Here is a 22,720-nt window from a genome sequence, read left to right as displayed (position 1 = left end):
TACCTGTGACTCATTTATACTGCAACTGGAAGTTCATAACTCTTAATCTCCTTCACCTATTCTTTCCTACCCCCAACATTCTCCCCTCGGGTAACCAGGTATTTGTTCTCTGTATCTATAACTCTGTTAATGTTTTGTTAAGTTTGTTCATTTGTTTTGTTTTTTAGATTCCACATATAAGTGAAATCATACAGTGTCTTTCTCTGACTTATTTCACTTAGCATGATAGCCTCTAGATCCATCCATGTTGTTGCAAATGACAAGATTTCATTCTTTTCTATGGCTGAGTAATATTCCTGTGTGTGTGTGTGTGTGTGTGTGTGTGTGTGTGTGTGTGTGTGTGTGTGTGTGTATGCCACATCTTCTTTATACATTTATCTCTTGATGGGCATTTAGGTTGCTTCTATATCTTGGCTGTTGTAAATAATGCTGTGATGAACATAGGGGTGTATGTACCTTTTCTAATTACTGTTTTTGTTTTCTTCGGATAAATACCCAGGAGTGGAATTGCTGGATAATACAATAGTTCTATTTTTAACTTTTGAAGGAATCTCCATATTGTTTTCCATAGTGGCTGCACAAATTTACAATCTCATCAACAGTGCAGGAGGGTTCCCTTTTCTCCACATCCTCACCAACACTTGTTATTTGTTGCCTTTTTTGAAAACAGCCATTCTGACAAGTGTGAGGTAATATCTCATTGTGGTTTTGATTTGCATTTCCCTGACAATTAGTGATGTTGAGCATCTTTTCATGTGCCTGTTGGCCATCTGTATGTCTTCTTTGGAAAGACAACTATTCAGCTCCTCTGCCCACTTTATAGTTGGTTTGTTTTTTAGATGTTGAAGTTCTATCAGTTATTTGCACATTGTAGATATAAAGCCCTTATCGGACATACTGTTTGCAAATATCTTCTCCCATTCAGTAGGCAGCCTTTTCATTTTGTTGGTAGTTTCCTTCACTGTGCAAAAGCTTTTCAATTTGATAAAGTCCCATTTGTTTATTTTTGTTTTTGTTTCCCTTGCCTGAGACATATCCAAAAAAATATTATTAGTACCAATGTCAAAGAGCATACTGCCTATGTTTTCTTCTAGAAGTTTTATGGTTTCAGGTTTTATATTTAAGTCTTTAATCAATTTTGAATTTATTTTTGTGCATGGCGTGAGAAAGTAGTGCAGTTTGATTCTTTTGCATGTAGCTGTCCAGATTTCCCACACCATTTGGTGAAGAGGGGAAAAGACAGCTTTTTCCCACTATATTCTTACCTCCTTTATCGTAGATTAATTGACCATATAAGCATGGGTTCATTTCTGGCCTCTCTGTTCTGTTCCAGGATCTATGTGTGTTTTTGTGACAGTACCATGCTGTTTTGACTATTGTAGCTTTGTAGTATAGTTTGAAATCTGGGCGTGTAATACCTCAAGCTTTGTTCTTCTTTCTCAAGATTGTTTTGGCTATTCTGCAACTTTTGCGTCACCATAAACTTCAGAATTATTTGTTATAGTTCTGTAAAAAAATGTCATTGGTATTTTGGTAGGTATTGCATTGAATCTGTAGATTGCCTTGGGTAGTATGGTCATTTTTAACAATATAAATTCTTCAAATCCATGAGTACAGTATATCTTTTCATCTGTGTCTTCTTCAATATCTTTCATCAAGGTCTTATAGTTTTCAGAGTACAGGTCTTTTACCTCCTTAGTTAGATGTATTCCTAAGTATTTTATTCTTCTTGATGTGATGGTAAGTGGGATTGTTTTTTAGTTTCTCTTTCTGATAGTTTGTTGTTAGTGTATAGAAATGCAACAGATTTCTATATATTAATTTTGTATCCTGCAATTTTACTGAATTTATTATTTCTAACAGTTTTTTTGGCAGTATCTTTAGGATTTTCTATATATAGTATCACATCATCTACAAAGAGTGACAGTTTTACTTTCGAATTTGGATTCCTTTTCTTTCTTTTTCATGTCTGATTACTATGGTTAGGACTTCCAATACTATGTTGAATAAAAGTGGCAAGAGTGGGCACCCTTGTCTTGTTCCTGATCTTAGAGGGTTTCAGCTTTTCACCACTGAGTATGATGTTAACTGTGGGCTTGTCATATATAGCCTTTATTATTTGGGGGTATGTTCCCCCTTTGTTCAGAGGTTTTATCATAAATGGATGTTGAATTCTGTCAAGCTTTTTCTGCATCTATTTAGATGATCATATGGTTTTTATTCTTCAATTTGTTACTGTGGTATATCACATTGATTTCCAGATACTGAACCATCCTTGCATCTCTGGAATAAATCCCACCTGATCATGGTGTATGATCCTTTTCATGTATTGGTGAATTCGGTTTGTTAATATTTTGTTGAGGATTTCTGAATCTATGTTCATTAGTGATACTGGCCTGTAATTTTCTTTATTTGTGATATCTTTGTCTGGTTTTGGTGTCAGGGTGATGCTGACCTGTAGAATGAGTTTGGAAGTGTTCCTTGCTCTGCAATTTTTTGGAATAGTTTATGAAGGACAGGTGTTAACTTCTTTAAATGTTTGGTAGAATTCACCTGTGGAAGCCATCTGGTCATAGACTTTTGTTTGTTGGAAGTTTTAAAATTACTGACTCAATTTCATTATTGGTAATTGTTCTGTTCATGTTTTCTATTTCTTCCTGGTTCAGTCTTGGGAGATTGTACATTTCTAGGAATTTGTCCATTTCTCCTAGGTTGTCCATTTTATTGGCATATAATTGTTCATAGTAGTCTATTATGATCCTTTGTATTTCGGTGGTATCTGTTGTAACTTCTTTTTCATTTCTGATTTTATTGATTTGAGACCTCTCTTTTTTTTCTTGATGAGTCTGGCTAAATCAGTTTTGTTTATCTTATCAAAGAACTAGCTCTTAGTTTCATTGATCCTTTCTATTGTTTTCTTAGTCTCAGTTTCATGTATTTCTGCTCTGATCTTTATGATTTCTTTCCTTCTACTAACTTTGGGTTTTGCTTGTTCTTCTTCTTCTGGCTCCTTTAGGTGTAATGTTAGGTTGAGATTTTTCTTGTTTCCTGAGGTAAGCTTGCATTGCTATAAATGTCCCTCTTAGAAACTGCTTTTGCTGGATCCCACAGATATTGAACCATTGTGTTTTCATTTTCATTTGTCTCCAGATATTTTTTTATTTCCTCTTTGATTTCTTCAGTGATCCATTGGTTGTTTAGTAGCATATTGTTTAGCCTCCATGTGTTTGTGTCTTTTGCAGTTTTTTTTTCTTATAGTTGATTTCTAGCCTCATAGCATTGTGGTCAGAAAAAATGCTTGATATGATTTCAATTTGCTTAAATTTGCTGAGGCTTGTTTTGTGGCCTAGCATGTGATCTACCTTGGAGACTGTGCCATGTGCACTTGAAAAGAATGTGTATTCTGCTGATTTTGGATGGAATGTTGTATATACGTCAATTAAGCCCATTTAGGTCTAATGTGTTAAGGCCAGTGTTTCCTCACTGATTTTCTGTCTGGATGATCTGTCCATTGAGGTAAGTGTGGTGTTAAAGTCTCCTACTGGGCTTCTCAGGTGGCACAGTGGTTAAGAATCTGCCTGCCAGTGCGGGGGACATGGGTTCGAGCCCTGGTCCGGGAAGATCCCACATGCTGGGGAGCAACTAAGCCCATGTGCTACAACTGAGCCTGTGCTCTAGAGCCCGAGAGCCACAACTACTAAAGCCCTCGAGCCTAGAGCCCGTGCTCCACAACAAGAGAAGCCACTACAATGAGAAGCCCATGCAACCCAATGAAGACCCAATGCAGCCAAAAGTAAATAAATAAATAAATTTTAAAAAAAGTCTCCTACTATTATTGTGTTGCTGTCAATTTCTCACTTTATGTCTGTTAATATTTGCTTTGTGTATTTAGGTGCTCCTATGTTGGGTGCATATATATTTACAATTGTTGTATCTTCTTGGATTGACTCCTTTATCATTAAGTAGTTCTTCTCTGTCTCTTGTTACAGACTTTGTTTTAAAGCCTATTTTCTCTGATATAAATATTGCTATCCCAGCTTCCCTTTCATTTCCATTTGCATGGAATACCTTTTTCCATCCCTTCACTTTCTGTTTTCGTCTTCAGATCTGAACTGAGTCTCCTGTAGGCAGTATATATATGGGTCTTGTTTTTGTATCCATTCAGCCACTCTATGTCTTTTGATTGGAGCATTTAATCCATTTACATTTAATTATTGATAGGTATGTACTTACTGTCATTTTGTTAACTGCTTTTCAGTTATTTTTATACTTCTTTTTTGTTCTTCTTTTGCTCTCTTCCCTTGTGATTTGATGAGTATCTTAGTGTTATGTTCGGATTCCTTTCCCTTTTTTGTGTGTGTATCTAGTATAGATTTTTGGTTTGTGGTTACCATAATGTTTATATGTAGCAACCTATATATACATACGTGATTATTATAAGTTGCTCATCTCTTAAGTTCAAATGCATTTTAACAACCCTGCATTTTTATGCCCCCTCCCACCACATTTACTGTTTTGACATATTTTACATAGTTTTTGTTTTGTGTATCCTTTATTGTGGTTATAGGTGATTTTACTCCTTTTTCTTGTAATCTTCCTCCTAGCTTTATATGTGTTTGGTTTACTACCTTTACTGTATATTTGCCTTTACCAATGAGATTTTTCCTTTCATAATTTTCATATTTCTTCTTGTGGCCTTTTCTTTTTTGCTTGGAGAAGCCCCTTTAACATTTCCTGTAAAGCTGGTTTGATGGTGCTGAACTCTTAGCTTTTGCTTATCTGTAAAACTTTTGATTTCTCCATCAAAACTGAATGAAAACCTTGCTGAGCATTCTTGGTTGTAGGTTTTTCCCTTTTACCACTTTAAATATATCATGCCACTCCCTTCTAGCCTGCAGGGTTTCTGCTGCAAAGTCAGTTGATAGCCTTATGGGAATTCCCTTGTATGTGACATTTTGCTTTTCCCTAGCTGCTTTTAATATTCTTTCTTTAATTTTTACCATTTTAATTACAATGTCTTGGTGTGGTCCTCTTTGGATTGATCCTGTTTGGGACTCTCTGTGCTTCCTGGACCTAGATATGTTTCCTTGCCCAGGTTAAGGAAGTTTTCAGCTACTATGTTTTCAAATATGTTCTCTGCCCCTTTTTCTCTCTCTTCTCCTTCTGGGACCCCTATTATGCAAATGTTAGTACATTTGATGTTGTTTCAGAGGTTTCTTAAACAGTCCTCGATTCTTTTTATTCTTTTTTCTGTTCAGCCTCAGTGATTTCAACTACTCTGTCTTCCTGCTCACTGATCCGTTCCTCTGTATCATCTAATCCACTGTTGATTCCTTCTAGTGTATTTACTTGTTATTGTATTCACCTTTGTTTGGTCATTGTTTACACTTTCTCTTTGTTAAAAAATTCTAACTTCTCACTCTGTTAATCCAATCATCTCCTGGGTTCTCTGATCATCTTTACAATCACTACCTTGAGCTCTTTATTGGGTAGATTGCTTATCTCCACTTCACTTAGCTCTTCTTCTGGGATTTTATCTTGTTTCTTCGTTTGGAACATGTTCCTCTGTGCCTTCGTTTTTCCTAATTTCCTTTTTTATTTCTATGTATTTTGTAATTTGATTACATTTTCCGACCTTGAAGAAGTTGGCCTTTTCTAGGAGACGTCCTACGAGTCCCAGCAGTGCACTTCCCTCTGGTCACCAGAGCTGTATGTTATAGGGATACCTCCTACATGGGCTGTGTGGGTCCTTCTGTTGTGGCTGGCTGACTACTGTGGATAATCTGGTAGGCATGGCTGGCCCCCAGTCTGGTTGGTTGCCAGACCCTGCCTTGTGTGGAGGCTGTCAGCCGCTGGTGGGCAGGGCCAGGTCACAAGGCAGCTGGCTGTAGAGGTCCAGGGGATGCTGGGGTCTCTGATTGCAGGGCCCTGGGGGTCCCAGAGCTGGTGTTGGCCTGCTGGTGGGCAGAGCTAGTTTCTGAGATGGCTGGCTGTGGAGTGTGGGGTGTCCCGAAGTTGGTGTTGGTCTGCTGGTGGACAGGGCCAGTGCCCAGTGGGTCCTAGGGCTAGTGCAGGCACACTGGTGTTCAGGGCCAGGTCCTGGGCCCTTTGTTGGGCAGAGCCAGGTCCTGGAGTAGCTGTAGGCTCAGGGGTTCTTAAGGCAACCAGCCTGCTGGTGGGTGGAGGTGTGTCCCTGCCTGGCTAGTTGCTTGGCTTGAGGTGTCCCAGTACTGGTGCGGATAGGCTGGTGGGCAGGGCCAGGTCCTGGCATTAATATGCTAGAGGGAAGATTCTAAAATGGTGCTTGCGAGCTCCATTAGTAAAGGATGGTAGAACAAGCTCCCAAAAAAGGCTGCCACCAGTGTCTATGTCCCCAGAGTGAGCTCCAGGTGCCTCCTGCCTCTCCAGGAGACTCTCCAAGATCAGCAGGTGGGTCTGATCCAGGTTCCTTTCAAATTACTGCTTCTTCCCTGGTTTCCAGAGCATGTGAGATTTTATACATGCCTTTTAAGAGTGGAGTCTATTTCCCACAGCCCTCTGGCACTCCTGAAATTAAGTCCCCCTGGCCTTCGAAGCCAAATGTTCTGGGGGCTCATCTTCCCAATGGAGGACCCCAGGGCTGGGGAGCCTCATGTGGGGCTTGGACACCTCGCTCCTTGTGGAGAACCTCTGCAATTGTAATTATCCATTTGTGGGTCACCCACCCAGAGGTATGGATCTTGATTATACTGTGTCTCTGCCCCTCTGTCTTACTGTGGTTCCTTCTTTATATCTTCAGTTGTATAAGATCTTTTCTACTAGTCTTCTAATCTCTCTCATCAATAGTTGCTCTGTAAATAGTTGTAATTTTGGAGTGCCCATGGAAGGAGGTGAGCTCAGGGTCTTCCTATTCCACCATCTTGGCCAACAACCTGACCCTATTTACTTTCAAATGGGCACTGGTATATATTTTGCTGGTGATGTTTTACATAGCTTCACATATATGAATGTTTCCTAGTGGAAGTATGAAACAAACCAACTGATTGAATAATAAAGATTTATAACTATTTAAAGGAACTTCATCCCTACAGGATGCATATTTAGAAGTGTAATCCTCAAAAAGGGTATTAAAAAGAAGTGAAAAGAAACGTATTCAATTACAGTAAGTCTTTTTTTCTCATTCACAACACCATCATAGATAAAACTTATGTCTTTGCACTCAAATAGTTTCATGGATAAAAGGTAAGCATTTTTTTAAGGTCTCCACATCCTTAGTCATCAGGGAAATGCAAATTAAGACCACAATGAGACATCATTACACACCCACAAGGACGAATTACATTAAAAAGACAGACCATAACAAGTGTTGGCAAGTATGCAGAAACACTGCAAGTGCTAGTGGGAATATAAATGGTACAACCACTTTGGAAAAAAGTTTGACAGTTCATTATAAAATTAAACATCATTCACCATATGACCCAGCAATTCCATTCCTAGGTATTTACCAAAGAGAAATAAAAACACATGTCTGCACAAAGATTTGTACATGGATGTTCATAACAGCTTTGTTTGTGATAGCTGAAAACTGGAAGTACCTCAAATATCCAGCGACAGGTGAATGGAGAAACAAATTGTGGTATATGCATACAATACTACTCAGCAAAAAAGGAAACTACTGATTTATACAACATGGATGAATATCAAAAAGCTTACACTGACAAAACAAGGAAGACACAAGAGTATATAATGTATGATTCCATTTATAGGAAATTCTAGAAAAGATAAAACTAATTTATGGCGACAGAAAATAGAGCAGTGGTTGCCTCAGGCAGAGTGACGCAGAGTGACGGGGAGGGAGCTGACTGCAAAGGGATATGAGGAATCCTTTAGGGTCATGGAGATGTTTTGTATCTTCAAAAGGGTGGTATTTCATGGGTGTATACATATGTACAACTTGACTGAGCAGATAATTAAGTATTCATACAGATGAACAGACTTTCAAATGACTGACTGAGCTGTTCAAAAATTAAATTTGCCTCGTGGGAGGGTAGAGGTTAATATATAGGTTAAGAGGCCATTTGGCATGCTGAGTGGATTTACACATTAAATGGGTAGTTGAAGTAGATGATCTTTAATCTCTTTCCCAACCCTGAGATACTCTGACCACCATTTATAGAGAATATCACCAATTATTCACTTTCCATCCTAAAATGGCCCCTGTATATATTTTTTTAATCAGGTAAGTTTTACTATCTTGGCATATAATAACACAATCAGAAAAATACATTGCAGGTCAGAGTCCACTTTATTCATGGTGCTTTAAGGTAATAAAGAAGATATGAATCAAATACTATATCCTGAGAAAGATCTTACCAGCTGTGCAGCCAAGACACTTGAGAACTCACTATTCATGGCATATGGGAGCGCTGTTTGTGCTCTTGAACCATACGTAGTCTGGAACCTCTTTTTTATCTCATTCAGAAAATTAAAGGCTCGGGAACGCTCAAAATCCTGAAAGGAGATCAACACAGAGTTTACATTACAGTAAACAAAGATGATATGGATGATTAACAACAACCATAAGAACAGCTAACATTTACTAAGCAATGATTCTATGAGGAGGAACTGATCTCATTTTACTGATAAAGAAACAAAGGCTCTGAAAAGGTAACTAACTTGCCAAAGGTGAAACAACTAGTAAATGAAAGAGCTGAGAGTCTAATCCAAATATGTTTGATTACTGCCAACTAAGATAACAGTACCTAGGTTAGCTTCTTGAGAGCAGGAATTGGGTTTTACTCCATCTATATCTTTCACAGGATCTATTAGAAAGCCCAGCGCAAGAAGATGCTTAAGAAATCCATAATAGTAGTACAGTCTTTCACATACAAAGATAACACTATTGACATAAAGTTTGAATTGATTTTTTTCAATAGTGGTGGTACATTTGAAAAGATCAAGGGATGTACTCTTATCTAGCCCCAGTCAAAAAGTGTGTGTGTGTGTGTGTGTGTGTGTGTGTGTGTGTGTGTGTAACATATATACAAAAATATAATTATAGCTCAAGAAATATAAGACTCAACTCTGACCATCCCAAATTTAGTGATATTTCTCACCTACTCCAAGCACTTTCACATCAGTCATTTCAGATATAGCTGTATTTTAAAAATAATTTTAGAAAACACTGTGAAATCAGGGAATATAAATCATTGTGATGATCACTGTGGTTGACACTCATCTCCATTTCACCTAAGATGATTAGTCTAAGCCAAGAGTTCTTAAAGTGGGGTCAATGGTCCAAATTCAAGGAGCTGATGTACTTGGATAGAAAAAAAAAATCTCATCATCATTTTCACCAATCTTTAACTCAAGTTTCAATTATGAATGTAGTAACAAACCAGATAAGTATTAAACAGTACCTGTGACTTCGTCACCAAGAGAAGTCTTTTTTTCATATACCATCAGTTACAAACATCTCTCAAAATATTATTTATACTCATCACCACATCAAAATATTTTTTATTTATTAGACCCATGAGTAGAACTTGTTATTTAATGAATTCATAAAGAAGCATATATATTACTATATCAATATTTAAAATATTTTGAATACTGTATTTCAATATAATTGGTTTTGTTTATAATCACATTTAAAAAAATTCTGGGAGGGGCCCATGAGTGCCAAAGGGGTCTGTGACACAATAAACGTAAGAACCCTGACCTATGGCAATCATGCCAATTCCATGTCTCTTGTCAGTGATCAATTTAGAAATAAGTATTTAACCTAGTCCTAGCCAGTAAGTCAGGAAAAGAAGTCCACTTTGAAAGCACGGGGAGGGTAGGGTGTGCGTCTGGGAAGTTTCCTCATTCCTACAGTAAGAGACTTGAGAAGACATAGTCCATCTTTTTTGGACACAAATAAATAAGCATGTGGCTCCATGCAACCATAAGGGGAATGCATCCAGGAAGAAGCCGACACTAGGATTGCAGAGAGGAGAAAGGACCTTGATGACCACCGTTAAGTTATTGAGCATTTTCCGTCTAGAAGCTACAAATACTCAACAACCTACCAATGTGAACGACAGGTTTACAAAGCTGATCATAATGTACTGTGATTTCGTTTTCCCAAAGTCCACATACATTAAAAAAAATTCACTATTGATTGGAGGGGTGAAATAATCTATTTACTATTTCAGAAAAATAAATTTTGAGAGGGTCTGATACCAAAGAATCATAATTATGAACACCAATTCTCACTACACAATAGAATAAATGTAGAAATTACAAGAGGTTAAGCTAAAACTCTACAAAACCAAGCTGATTTGCATATACCCAGATATCAACTTTTCTTTTGATTTGCTGCTCTATATGATAAATGCAAAGTATAGAAAAAAAATTTCCAGCTACAGACAGTTATATTCACATCACCTTTACCTACCACAGATACAGATAATTAAGAACTGACTCTATTAACATTACACATACTTAAATAGCAACATGTCTTCAAGTTACTTACATCATCAGTGATACAAAGATATACAATCCTGTCTTGGCAGATGTAATGAAACAAATAACTGTAGAATAAAAGATATAAAACTTACTGTGGTTATGAGTAATATCTCTTTCACTTCTATCTATGTTTAAGAAATTTTAGTACTGCCAACGTGACCATATTATTTACAGATACTGTCTATTCTCCCTCTCCCCTGTATACATGTTCCTCTGAAGTCAAACTGATAGAAATAAATAAGAAATTAAAACAAGCTACATAGTGCAATGTTATGCACATTACCCATTAAAATAATATCTACAAAAGCATAATTGGACATTTTTTTTTGGCTGTGCCACGTGCCTTGCAGGATCTTAGTTCCCCAACCAGGGATTGAACCTGGGCCCTGGCAGTGAAAGCACCGAGTGCTAGCCACTGGACCGCCAGGGAATTCCCAGATACTTAAGGTTTGAACAAGAGATGACATCTGAGGGACACGTAATTAAGAATAACCCCCAAATGGGCCATACAGTCTTCTTTGCCTTCTCCTATGATCTCATAGCAAACACTTTTTCTACCAAATACTCAACAGTAACATTTATTTGGCATCTACTTTGAACCAGTTACTGGGCTAGGTGCTGAGGATACAAATAAGCAAAACCATCAGTCCCTGCCTTTACAGAGATGAAAGTGCAGGCAATTGTGGAACAACATAGTAAGCAGGATGATAAGGAGTTAAAGGCAGTACATGGTGCTGTGGGGACATAGAGGAGACACCTAACAGAGTTTGTCAGAGGGTAACAGGAAGACATCCTGGAGCAAGTGATGTCTGAGCTGAGACCTGAAGACTAAGTAAGAGACGGCAAAAAGAACAAGCAAGAGTGTTCCAGAGTGAGAGACCAACAAGCTTAAGGGCTTTGAGATAAAAGAGCAAATACTGGGTTTAAAAGTAAAATTAGTTAATATGACTAGAGCAGTTGTCCCCAACCTTTTTGGCACCAGGGACCGGTTTCATGGAAGACAATTTTTCCACGGGTGGGGAAGGGGTGATGGTTCAGGCAGTAATGCGAGCGACTGGGGGGATGGTTCAGGTGGTAATGAATGTGAGCGAGCGATGGTTCAAGCAGTAATGTGAGTGATGGGAGTGATGGGGAGCAATAGATGACGCTTTGCTTGGTCACACGCCACTCACCTCCGGCTGTGTGGCCCGGTTCCTAACAGGCCTTGGACCACCACTGGTCCGCAGCCTGGGGCTTGAGGACCCCTGGACTAGAGTATAGAATGTAAGGAAAAAATAAACTGCTTGCACAAATGAGGTTGTAAGTAAGCAAGTACCATGCTGTATAAGACTTTCAAACCTCACTATGCTATACCCTAAGAACAATGAACAAGCATCAAAGGGTTTTAGCTTGGGAGTGTGATCAGATTTGCCACATAAAAGGATGCTTTGGCTAAAGTGTGGAGAACTGACCGAAAGGAGGACCAGACAGAAGACTACTGAAGTAGAACAGTGAGAGAAACAAACTAAAGTACTATGGGCAATGAAGAAGAAGGGACTGAGAAGAAATAATAGAACTTGATGACTGGCTACTGGGGGTGAGGCAGAGGGATAAGTCTATTTTGCTTCCCAGATTTCTACCCTGGGCAAGTAGACAGACAAGAATACTTGTTGAATTGTATGATTAATGTTCACATAGAGGCTTGATATGAATTACAAGGAGGTATGGGAACTCAGGCAAAATGTCTTCCTCCACCACTGAAATTGTTCACATCAACTCCACCAATGATTTCCACACTGCATATCCAGTGGCTCTCTCTGACACATTTGATAGTGCTGATCACTTCCTTCCTCTAGAAAGTGTTTTCTCTCCACTAGATTTCTTGACACCAGGCTTGCCTGGTTCATATGGTAGTCTCTTTCGCTTTCTGTTGATGTCTTGCAGCATCCTCAGCCCCCTGCTTTTCTCACACACACTCCCTGGAGGGTGGCATCCACTCTCTTGTTTTGCTATCGATATCTGTTTTCAGCTACTACAACTATAATGATTCCCAAATCTAAATCTGACCTATCTCCTGAGCTCCAGGCCTGCATATGCTACTGTCTACTAGACATATCCAACTGGAGTACCATAGACAACTTAAACACTATAGGTGCAAAAATGAAAGTCATCATTTTCCCCACAAAATTTGTTTCTCCTAAACCACACTTGGAAGTACATTGGTGCAAAGACCACAGAAGGTAATGAGGTATGGTCCTTGCCATCAAGGAGCCTACAGTCAGAGGACAGAGACAGAAAATAAAGATAGCAATTATAACACTGCATCATAAGTGCTACAATATGAATAAACACAGGATGCTATGGAGACACACATAAAGGGGGCACCTGGCCCAGTCTTGGAGTTCAGGGGTTTCCAGAAGAGGAAACATATAAGCTCAGGAAGACAAACTCAGATTTTTTAAAAGTAATAGCTATTGCAAAGGCTAGGAAGAGAGAAAGAACCCAGCATTGAAATGCACATAGCTGAGTATGGCTGGAGAACAAAACTGAGGGCTCAAGTAATGATAGATAAGGCCAGAGAAGGGAGCAGGGGCAGATCTTGAAGAATCTTTCAAGTAATGTTAAGGAACTTTACCCTGAGTACCTGCTGAAGGAAGGGACATGATCAGAACTGCCCTTTTAGAAGGATTAAAGTGACAATTAAGAAAGTATTTCATTTGGAACCTGTAAAATGAGCAAAAATTTACCAGGGGGCCTAGGAAGGGAAGGACATTCCAAGACGCAAAATCATGAAAAAAATATACCAAAGCTTGAAATAACATAGATAGGACAGGGAATGACAAAGATTTCTATAGAGATAAGGATAGAAAAGTCAGGAATAGACAAAACTGTGAAGGCTGAGTTTGGGCTTTATTCTAAAAGCAATGGGTTTTAAGCAAGAAAGTATAATCATAGGAATGTGAAATACAGATTTAAGGAGGGATCAACTAGAAGCAGAAAAACCAGCTAGGAGGAGGTTATTAGAAATGAGAAACAATGAATGCCTGAACAAACACTGTGACAAGTGAGGATAGAGGAGACTGAAATACCTCCTGTAGGAGAATGGCAAGGATTTGGTTAAGAAGTCAAATATGATTCTGAAGTTTTAGGCTTAGCCAACTGAATGAATGGTGATGCTATTAAAGAAAGAAAGAAATAGCAAGAGAAAGGTCAGATTTCAGGGAGAAATGATTTTCATACAGTAAAATGTACTTTTTTCTGTTGGTGTACAGTAATAAAAGATATTTTTGATTGGGATGATGAAACATGATTATAGGAAAGAAACTAAGGCAGAAGGTTAAAAGGAAAAGACAATTCAGTGATAGAGACTTACTCCAAAGGATACCGGGTAGGACTGGGTCAGATGCAGGTGGAAAGACACAGCAGATGGATAACATCACTTTCTTGCACTATAACCACATTTTCGTTGGATTACATAGTCTAGTTTCCCTTGTAGCTAGATATGGCTAGTGACTAAGTTCTGCCTGATAAAATATGAGTGGAAGAAACATGCCCTACTTCCCAGCCTTGCCTCTACAAAGATGACATGTGCTTTCCCTGAGCATTTTCCTGGGAACTGACTAGAAACACGATCGTTGAGCCCAATAAATTTTTGAAGAAACCCTAAAGCCATACTCACAAGAAACCGAGGTCATTTAACCCAGAGGTAACTTCTTAGCCCCTAAACTACACCAAGAAGTAACAGACTACAAAACCTATACAGTTCCCAAAGATGACACACTAACACCCATTCTGGATGTGGCCAGAGAGGATAATGGACCAGGAAGAGCCTCCTGGAGAACAAAGGGAGAAAAGATGAAGAATTTCTTCCAAGAAAGCAGAACCCAGGTCAGAATAGGAGTCTCTGAAATTGCTGTGGAGTAGTTATTTGAATATTGCTAAGAAGCAGTGGCATCTATGTGTTTATTGTTCTTCCCTTTTCTAAATCGAGGTTTACAACTTCCACTTGGTGATGCTGTTCTTATTCCACCAATGTCTATTGGGTTGGGCTGGTGAAACAGGGAAATCATATGACTTGTCTTTTAGTTTGTTGTTAATGGGCCACAGGAGCCACTCCTGGGCGTGATGGAGAGGACTGTGTATCACTCGGACTGTCTGGACCTGGAGCTGGACACAGCGATCAGATGAGTCTTTGGGGCCACCTCCTGCAGAGAGGAGGTATGCTCTATGTTTGGGAAGAAGAGTACATCCTAATATTTTGGTGGCCCAGAAGAGTAGACTGGAAGGTTGCAAGCTGTCTCCTGATGTCCTATAACTTCCTCCAGAGTAACAGAGTTTTAGCTGAGCATATGGCTGCACAGCTAGAGATGACAAATTCTAGTCTCCATTCCAGCTAGGTTAGCTACATAACTATGCAGTGAACAATAAACTGCCAGGCCACTTCTGGGCTTTGCCTTTAAAAATACTGGGCAAGCACAGGGAAGTAACAAGAACTGAAGAAGCTGCCTTGGCCAGAGTTGGAAGGCAGTAATTAAAAATGGCAGAGCCACCCCACCAGTCCCGAAGTACTCATCTCTGGGCTATCTCATAAATTAATACTGTATTTTGGGGTCTCTCTCTTACAGCAGCTTAGACTAGATCCTAAATTATACAAGGAGTTGGCCCTGGAAACCAATAAGGACCTCCTTCTGAGATAGGGTCTAAGGAAATTAGGATGAGTTAGGTAACAAAAGATTGTTAAGTACTGAGGAGGAAGGTGGAGGCACTTTTTATGATTACTAAGATTTCCCACCTATGCCCCCTCCAATTCATTCTCCAACCAGCCACGACAGTGCTCTTTCTAAAGCAAAAGCTTACCACGTCACACCCCAGCTGAAAACTTTCAATGCCTTCCCATTGCCCATACGGTAAAGTACAACCCCTTAACATGGCCTATGAGGCCCTACAGGACTTCTCTTCTGTCAGTCTCTCTAGCTTTATTTTCACCATGTTGGGCACCAGTCACAGACAACCACCTGCAGTTTGCTAAATATGCCTCCATACTTCTCTACCAGCTGTTCCTTCTACCTGGAATACCATTCCCCTGTCCATTAGCTTCTATTCTCTACTGTGATCACCTATGGATATGACTGTCTGCTTCATTAAACTATAACCTGCATGAGGGAAAATACTGAATGATTTCTTGTATCCCCAGCACCAAGCAAAGCGTCCGGCGATAGTCAAGTGCTCAGTAAATATTTACAGAAAGAATGAAAGAAAAAAATATTCTTTATCTAAACTACATCAAGCTTCACATATACTAGAGCTCTATAGCAGAGTCACTTTTACATCTAACATTTCCATATCTTTCTTTAAAATATTTTAATATCACTTCGATGACAAAATAAAATAATTTTTAGTTAAATTTAAAATTAATAGAACCAGACATTTTTTAATCTGGTAAGGATTATTGTTCTGTCAGTTTATTCAAATTATCTACTGAGAAGCTTGCTTTTCTAGTTTTCTACTGTTCTGATTATAATAATATAATTCACTTCTTTCACCCGCTACCCACACAGAGCAGAACTCACTTGCCGTGTGAGTACGTTAGCTTGTTATTTTCAGAAGGTATCTTAGCCAGAATCTGCTCTGTCACCTCCAGGAAGTTGCCTCCACACCAAGCATGTTTGGCAAGGATAGTGGTTCCCCTGGCAACAACAGCAAAAAGAATGGCCATGGCTTCGATCTATCAAAAGGAAAAAAGACACATAAGACTTAGAATATTTCTTTGACATAATCTTTCAAAAGTAACTTACTATCATTACCTACATCCATCTGGAGACAGTACTGACCAAGGCACTGTAACATTAAACAGAACAGACTTAACAACAAACTTAACAAAGTCACAGTCTTCTAAAAGCTTATAATCTAAACCACACTGATATGCATTCATATTTAGAGACAAACCAAATGCATACACATAATATATTTTTATGTATGTGTGTATATACAATGTAATGTATATGTGATACATGCATACACACACGTACATTACATTGATAGATAGGTTGCATTTACAAATTACACAGCACAAACTGTTATCATCCTCTGAAAAGCAATGACCATAGACGGCAAAGGGACATAAAAATGTCTTCATCCTTTAATAAAGTAATCCCATCCTGAAAATTTATCCTAGGGAAATAGTTCAACAGCAGTTAGATTCTATATTCACAAATATACCTATTAACAATAATAATAGCACATATTTATTAAGCACTTACTATGCGCCAGGCACCATTTTAAACACTTAATTTAATCCTTACATCAATGAAATTAATACACTATCATGATACGTACATTAAAATGAGGGAAATGAAGTATAAATGACTTAAATAATTTGTTCAGAATTACAGAGCTAGTAAGTGGTAAAAGATGGGATTTAAACCCAGGCAGTATGGTTCTAGAACCCACAATTTTATCCCTATACTATATTCTGCCTCTCCTATGAAGGCATTATCCATCACAAAAATAAACTGAAAATAACCCGAATCTTCTGCAAGAGAGGAATGGTTCTATAAATTATGGTAAGATCCTTTTTAAACAAAATATTTCTAAAACAATACAGAATGAGTTTAAGATTACAGTAATACCTTGGAGGTATTGCAAGTTCAGTTCCAGACCACCACAATAAAGCAAATATCACAATAAAACAAGTAACATGAATTTTTTGGTTTCCCAGTGCATATAAAAGTTATGTTTACACTATGCTGTAGTCTATTAAGTGTGCAATAGCATTATATCTAAAAAAAACAACAATGTACATGTCTTAATTTTAAAAAACTTAATTGCTAAAAAATGCTAACCATCATCTGAGCCTTCAGAGAGTCATAGCAGTAACACCAGAGCACTGATCACAGACCACCATAACAAACAAACTTAAAAAGTTTGAAATATTGCAAGAATTATTAAAATGTGACACAGAGACATGAAGTACCCAAAATACTGTTGGAAAAATGGCACTGACAGACTTGTTCAATGCAGGGTTGCTACAAACCTTTGATTTGTTAAAAAAACAAAAACAACAACAAAAAAACCCAGCAATATCCGTGAAGCACAATAAAGCAAAGTGCAATAAGAAGAGGTATGCCTGTATTTTCCTTGTGTTTATGAATCTGTACTATTTTTTTCCCCACAGAACAGCCTGGTTTCTCTGATTTAATGGCATGAACTTATAAAAGAGATGAACAAATATCTTCCTATTCTTCAACTAACTCTTCAACCTAATGTTATTTGTTTTTTTTTAACATCTTTATTGGAGTATAATTGCTTTACAATGGTGTGTTAGTTTCTGCTTTATAACAAAGTGAATCAGTTATACATATACATATGTTCCCATATCTCTTCCCTCTTGCATCTCCCTCCCTCCCACCCTCCCTATCCCACCCCTCTAGGTGGTCACAAAGCACAGAGCTGATCTCCCTGTGCTATGTGGTTGCTTCCCACTAGCTATCTATTTTACGTTTGGTAGTGTATATGAGAGTGGCATGTTATTTGTTAACATGTTCAGTTTCATCCAATAAGCCAGAGTCATCTTGGGTGGCAAAGTGAGAGTCACTTATTAAAAATTCAAATCCTTGGTATCATTCCCTGAAATTCTGATTCAGTAGGCCTGAGGTGGGGCCCTGGAATATATACTTAAGCCAAGCCTGTCTGGATGCAGGTGATTCACATGACCACGTTTTGTGAAACACAGCAACTATAAAATGCTTGAGGTCAGGGAATCTGCTGATTCCCTCTTGGAATGTCCTTGGTATGAAGGACAGCATACAGAACAGAAATGCTCATGTGTCTCTTGAGCTGAACTCCTCTTGGGGTCTCTTCATTGCACTCTCTAAATGAAGGTGTTTCCCAGGGTTGTGTCCTCAGCCATATTCTTTCTGGATTTCTCCAAACACATATGTAGTAGCATGTTATAATTTCCAAATGACTTTCTCATACATTATATCCCTTGATCCTAAAAGCCTCAACTGACCATGTAACATGCTCCAGGTACTGCTCCATTTCTTAAAATCATCATCTACACACTATCTCTGCTTCTCTATCTTCTTTTAATTCTTTTCTATAATCTGGCTTTTCCCCTCAACACTCTGCAAAACCATGCTTGTCAAGATCACCAACAGCCTCTACATTGCAAATTTCTGTGGTCATTTCTCTATTCTCACCTTACTTGACCTCTCAGAAATAGTCAACACAGCTGAATAACCCTCCTTCTGGGAACACTCCTACATGTCTGGCTGCTCCTTCTGTCTTCTTGCTGAATCCTTCTCCTCTAGCTGACCTCTAAATGTTGACTTTCCACGGGGATTGGTTCTCCACTCTCTTATCCTAGATGAGCTCATCTAGACCTGCCATTTTAAACATGTTTTATTTGCCAAAGATACATTGCATACAGAAAAAAACCAAAGGCACAACCAAAGTTGAGGGAAAAACCAAAAACAAAACACAAGGCATACCAAAAAGTTGAGGGAAAGGTAGATGAATAGAGACCCACAAAGATGGAGGAGGACCAACCAGGAAAGCGAAAGGAAAGCCAGAAGAGTGTGGTGGCCTTGAAGCCAAAGGAAAAGAAACCTTGAAGAAGGAACAAGTGTCACCTCCCAGCTCTGTTCACTGATACACAGTATTAAGACTGTAAAACAGTCACTGAAATTTTATAAGGAAGGAGTCATTGGTAAGGGTCAAAGAGACGTGCAGTGGAGTGGGAAAAAAACACAAAGAGAAACAGAGATGAGAAATCATATGGTCCCTGAGACAAAGAGATGAAAAGGTAGCAGCCTCAGCCGTTTAGCAACTTCAAAAAGAAAACTGAGTTTAGCAACAATACAAAAAGATCTAGTGTGCTAGCGGACCATAAGTTCGTTATGAAGTGTTATGATGTAACTGCTTAAAATGCTTATGTAATCTTAAATTACATTAAGAAACAGGGTGTCTTCATCTCTTTAAGTACTATTGCCATTATACTCTGTGCTGTTTAGAAAGCATGTGTAATACTGAGTTCAATTCTAGGTACAGTATTCTAAGACTGGACAGAAGGGCAAAGTATGGTGAGAGACCTGGAGGTTGTATCATGTGAAGAACAGCTAGAGGAACTAGAAATATTACACATGAAAAAGACAGCAATCTTCAAGTTTATATAAAGTATAGTCACCTAGAAGAGGGAGGACATTATTTGGAATATAACTAGGAACAGTGAATAATAAGTTATAAGGACAGCTATGTAAGTTATGCATAGTAGTGTTTTATTCAATAAAAGCAGTCCTCAATTTTAAAAATGCCTATTAAACATTGGGTACATAGCAACAGAAATTTTACTTTCCTCTCAGATGTCACTAATAAGCATTTCTTGAGGGGACCTTCAAGATGGCACACGAGTAAGACGTGAAAATCACCTTCCTCCCCACAAATATATCGAAAATACATCTACATGTGGAACAACTCCTACAGAACACCTACTGAACACTGGCAGAAGACCTCAGACTTCCCAAAAGGCAAGAAAATCCCTACATAGCTGGGTAGGGCAAAAGAAAAAAGAAAAAACAGAGACAAAAGAATAAGGACGGGACCTGCACCTCTGGGAGGGAGCTGTGAAGGAGGAAAAGTTCCCACACCCTAGGAAGCCCCTTCACTGGTGGAGACGGGGGGAGGGCGGGGGAAGCTTCAGAGCCACAGAGGAGAGCACAGCAACAGGGGTGCAGAGGGCAAAGCAGAGAGATTCCTGCACAGAGGATCGGTGCCGACCAGCTTCACCAGCCTGAGACGCTTGTCTGCTCACCCACTGGGGTGGGCGGGGGCTGGGAGCTGACTGGACCTGCCTAAGAGGCAAGAGACCACTGTTTTGGGGTGTGCAAGGAGAGGGGATTCAGAGTACCGCCTAAACGAGCTCCAGAGACGGGCGCAAGCCATGGCTATCAGCTCGGACACCAGAGATGGGCATGAGATGCTAAGGCTGATGCTGCAGCCACCAAGAAGCTTGTGTGCAAGCACAGGTCACTGTCCACACCTCCCCTCCTGGGAGCCTGTGCAGCCCGCCACTGCCAGGGTCCCGTGATCCAGGGACAACTTCCCTGGGAGAACACACGGCGTGCCTCAGGCTGTTGCAACGTCATACTGGCCTCTGCCACTGCAGGCTTGCCCCACATTCAGTACCCCTCCCTCCCCCCACCGGCCTGAGTGAGCCACAGCCCCCTAATCAGCTGCTGCTTTAACCCCATCCTGTCTGGGAAGGAACAGATGCCTGAGGGTGACCTACATGCAGAGGCGGGGCCAAATCCAAAGCTGAACCCCAGGAGCTGTGCAAACAAAGAAGAGCAAGGGAAATTTCTCCCAGCAGCCTCAGGAGCAGCGGATTAAATCTCCACTATCAACTCGATGTACCCTGCATCTGTGGAATACCTGAATAGAAAATGAATCATCTGAAAGTTGAGGCGGTGGACTTTGGGAGTAACTGACTTGGGGTCTGCTGTCTGGAACTGATTTCAGATTTTTATGTTTATCTTAGTATAGTTTTTAGTGCTTATTATCATTGGTGGATTTGTTTATTGGTTTGGTTGCTTTCTTCTTTTTTTCATTATTACTTTATTATTTTAATAATTAAAATTTTTTTTTATTTTAATTATTTTTTAATTTTTTTTATTATTATTTTTTTCTTTTTTTCTCCTTTTTCTTCTGAGCCGTGTAGCTGACAGGATCTTGGTGCTCTGGCCTGGTGTCATGCCTGAGCCTCTGAGGTGGGAGAGCTGAGTTCAGGACATTGGACCACCAGAGACCTTCCGGCCCCATGTAATATCAATCAGCGAAAGCTCTCCTAGGGATCTCCATCTCAACCCTAACACCCAGCTCCACCCAACAGCCAACAAGCTCCAGTGCCGGATGCCCCATGCCAAACAACTAGCAAGACAGGAACACAACCCCACCCATTAGCAGAGAGGCTGCCTAAAGTCATACTAAGTTCACAGACACCCCAAAACAAACCACCGGTTGCGTCCTGCCCACCAGAAAGACAAGATCCAGCCCCGCCCACCAGAACACAGGCACCTGTCCCCTCTACCAGGAAGCCTACACAACCCACTGAACCAACCTTACCCACTGGGGGCAGACACCAAAAACAAAGGAAACTACAAACCTGCAGCCTGCGAAAAGGAGACCCCAAACACAGTACATTAAGCAAAATGAGAAGACAGAGAAATATGCAGCAGATAAAGGAGCAAGGCAAAAACCCACCAGCCCAAACAAATGAAGAGGAAATAGGCAGTCTACCTGAAAAAGAATTCAGAGTATGATAGTAAAGATCCAAAATCTTGAAAACAGAATGGAGAAAATACAAGATATTTAACAAGGGCCTAGAAGAACTAAAAAGCAAACAAACAATGATGAACAACACAATAAATGAAATTAAAAATTCTCTAGAAGGAATCAATAGAAGAATAACAGAGGCAGAAGAACGGATAAGTGACCTGGAAGATAAAATAGTTGAAATAACTACTGCAGAGCAGAATAAAGAAAAAAGAACGAAAAGAATTGAGAACAGTCTCAGAGACCTCTGGGACAACATTAACCACACCAAGACTCAAATGATAGGGGTCCCCAGAAGGAGAAGAGAAAAAGAAAGGGGCTGAGAAAATATTTGAATAGATTATAGTTGAAAACTTCCCTAACATGGGAAAGGAAATAGTCAATCAAGACCAGGAAGCACAGAGAGTCCCATACAGGATAAATCCAAGGAGAAACACACCAAAACACATGTTAATCAAACTATTAAAAATTAAGTACAAAGAAAAAATTTTAAAAGCTGCAAAGAAAAAGCAACAAATAACACACAAGGGAATCCCCATAAGGTTAACAGCTGATCTTTCAAAAGAAACTCTGCAAGCCAGAGGGAGTGGCAGGACATATTTAAAGTGATGAAAGGGAAAAACCTACAACCAAGATTACTCTACCCAGCAAGGATCTTATTCAGATTCGACAGAGAAATCAAAAGCTTTACAGACAAGCAAAAGTTAAGAGAATTCAGTACCACAAAACCAGCTTTACAACAAATGCTAAAGGAACTTCTCTAGGCAAGAAACACAAGAGAAGGAAAACACCTACAATAACAAACCCAAAACAATTAATAAAATGGTAATAGGAACATACGTATCGATAAATATCTTAAATGTAAATGGATTAAATGCTTCAACCAAAAGACACACACTGGCTGAATGCATACAAAAACAAG

General features: G+C 39.3%; 1 protein-coding gene across 7 annotated transcripts in view; it reads right to left on the bottom strand.

The window, feature by feature from the left end:
* The window catches only part of VAMP7 (vesicle associated membrane protein 7), a 105,779-nt gene that overhangs the window by 74,608 nt on the left and 8,451 nt on the right, over positions 1–22,720 (bottom strand). For all 7 annotated transcript variants that reach the window (XR_014259067.1, XM_082447880.1, XM_082447881.1 and 4 more), the window contains exons 2-4: positions 16,038–16,192; positions 10,496–10,553; positions 8,353–8,490 (exon numbers count right to left, since the gene is read on the bottom strand). Coding sequence is in view for 6 of the 7 variants with exons in the window: in XM_082447880.1 (XP_082304006.1) it covers positions 8,353–8,490; positions 10,496–10,553; positions 16,038–16,183 (342 nt within the window). In the remaining variant the exon portion in view is untranslated. The remainder of the gene's footprint in view (positions 1–8,352; positions 8,491–10,495; positions 10,554–16,037; positions 16,193–22,720) is intronic.

This window comes from Balaenoptera physalus (assembly GCF_965194825.1).
Source record: "Balaenoptera physalus genome assembly, chromosome: X".
Classification (NCBI taxonomy): domain Eukaryota; kingdom Metazoa; phylum Chordata; class Mammalia; order Artiodactyla; family Balaenopteridae; genus Balaenoptera; species Balaenoptera physalus.
This window is presented reverse-complemented; position numbering and strand designations above follow the sequence as displayed.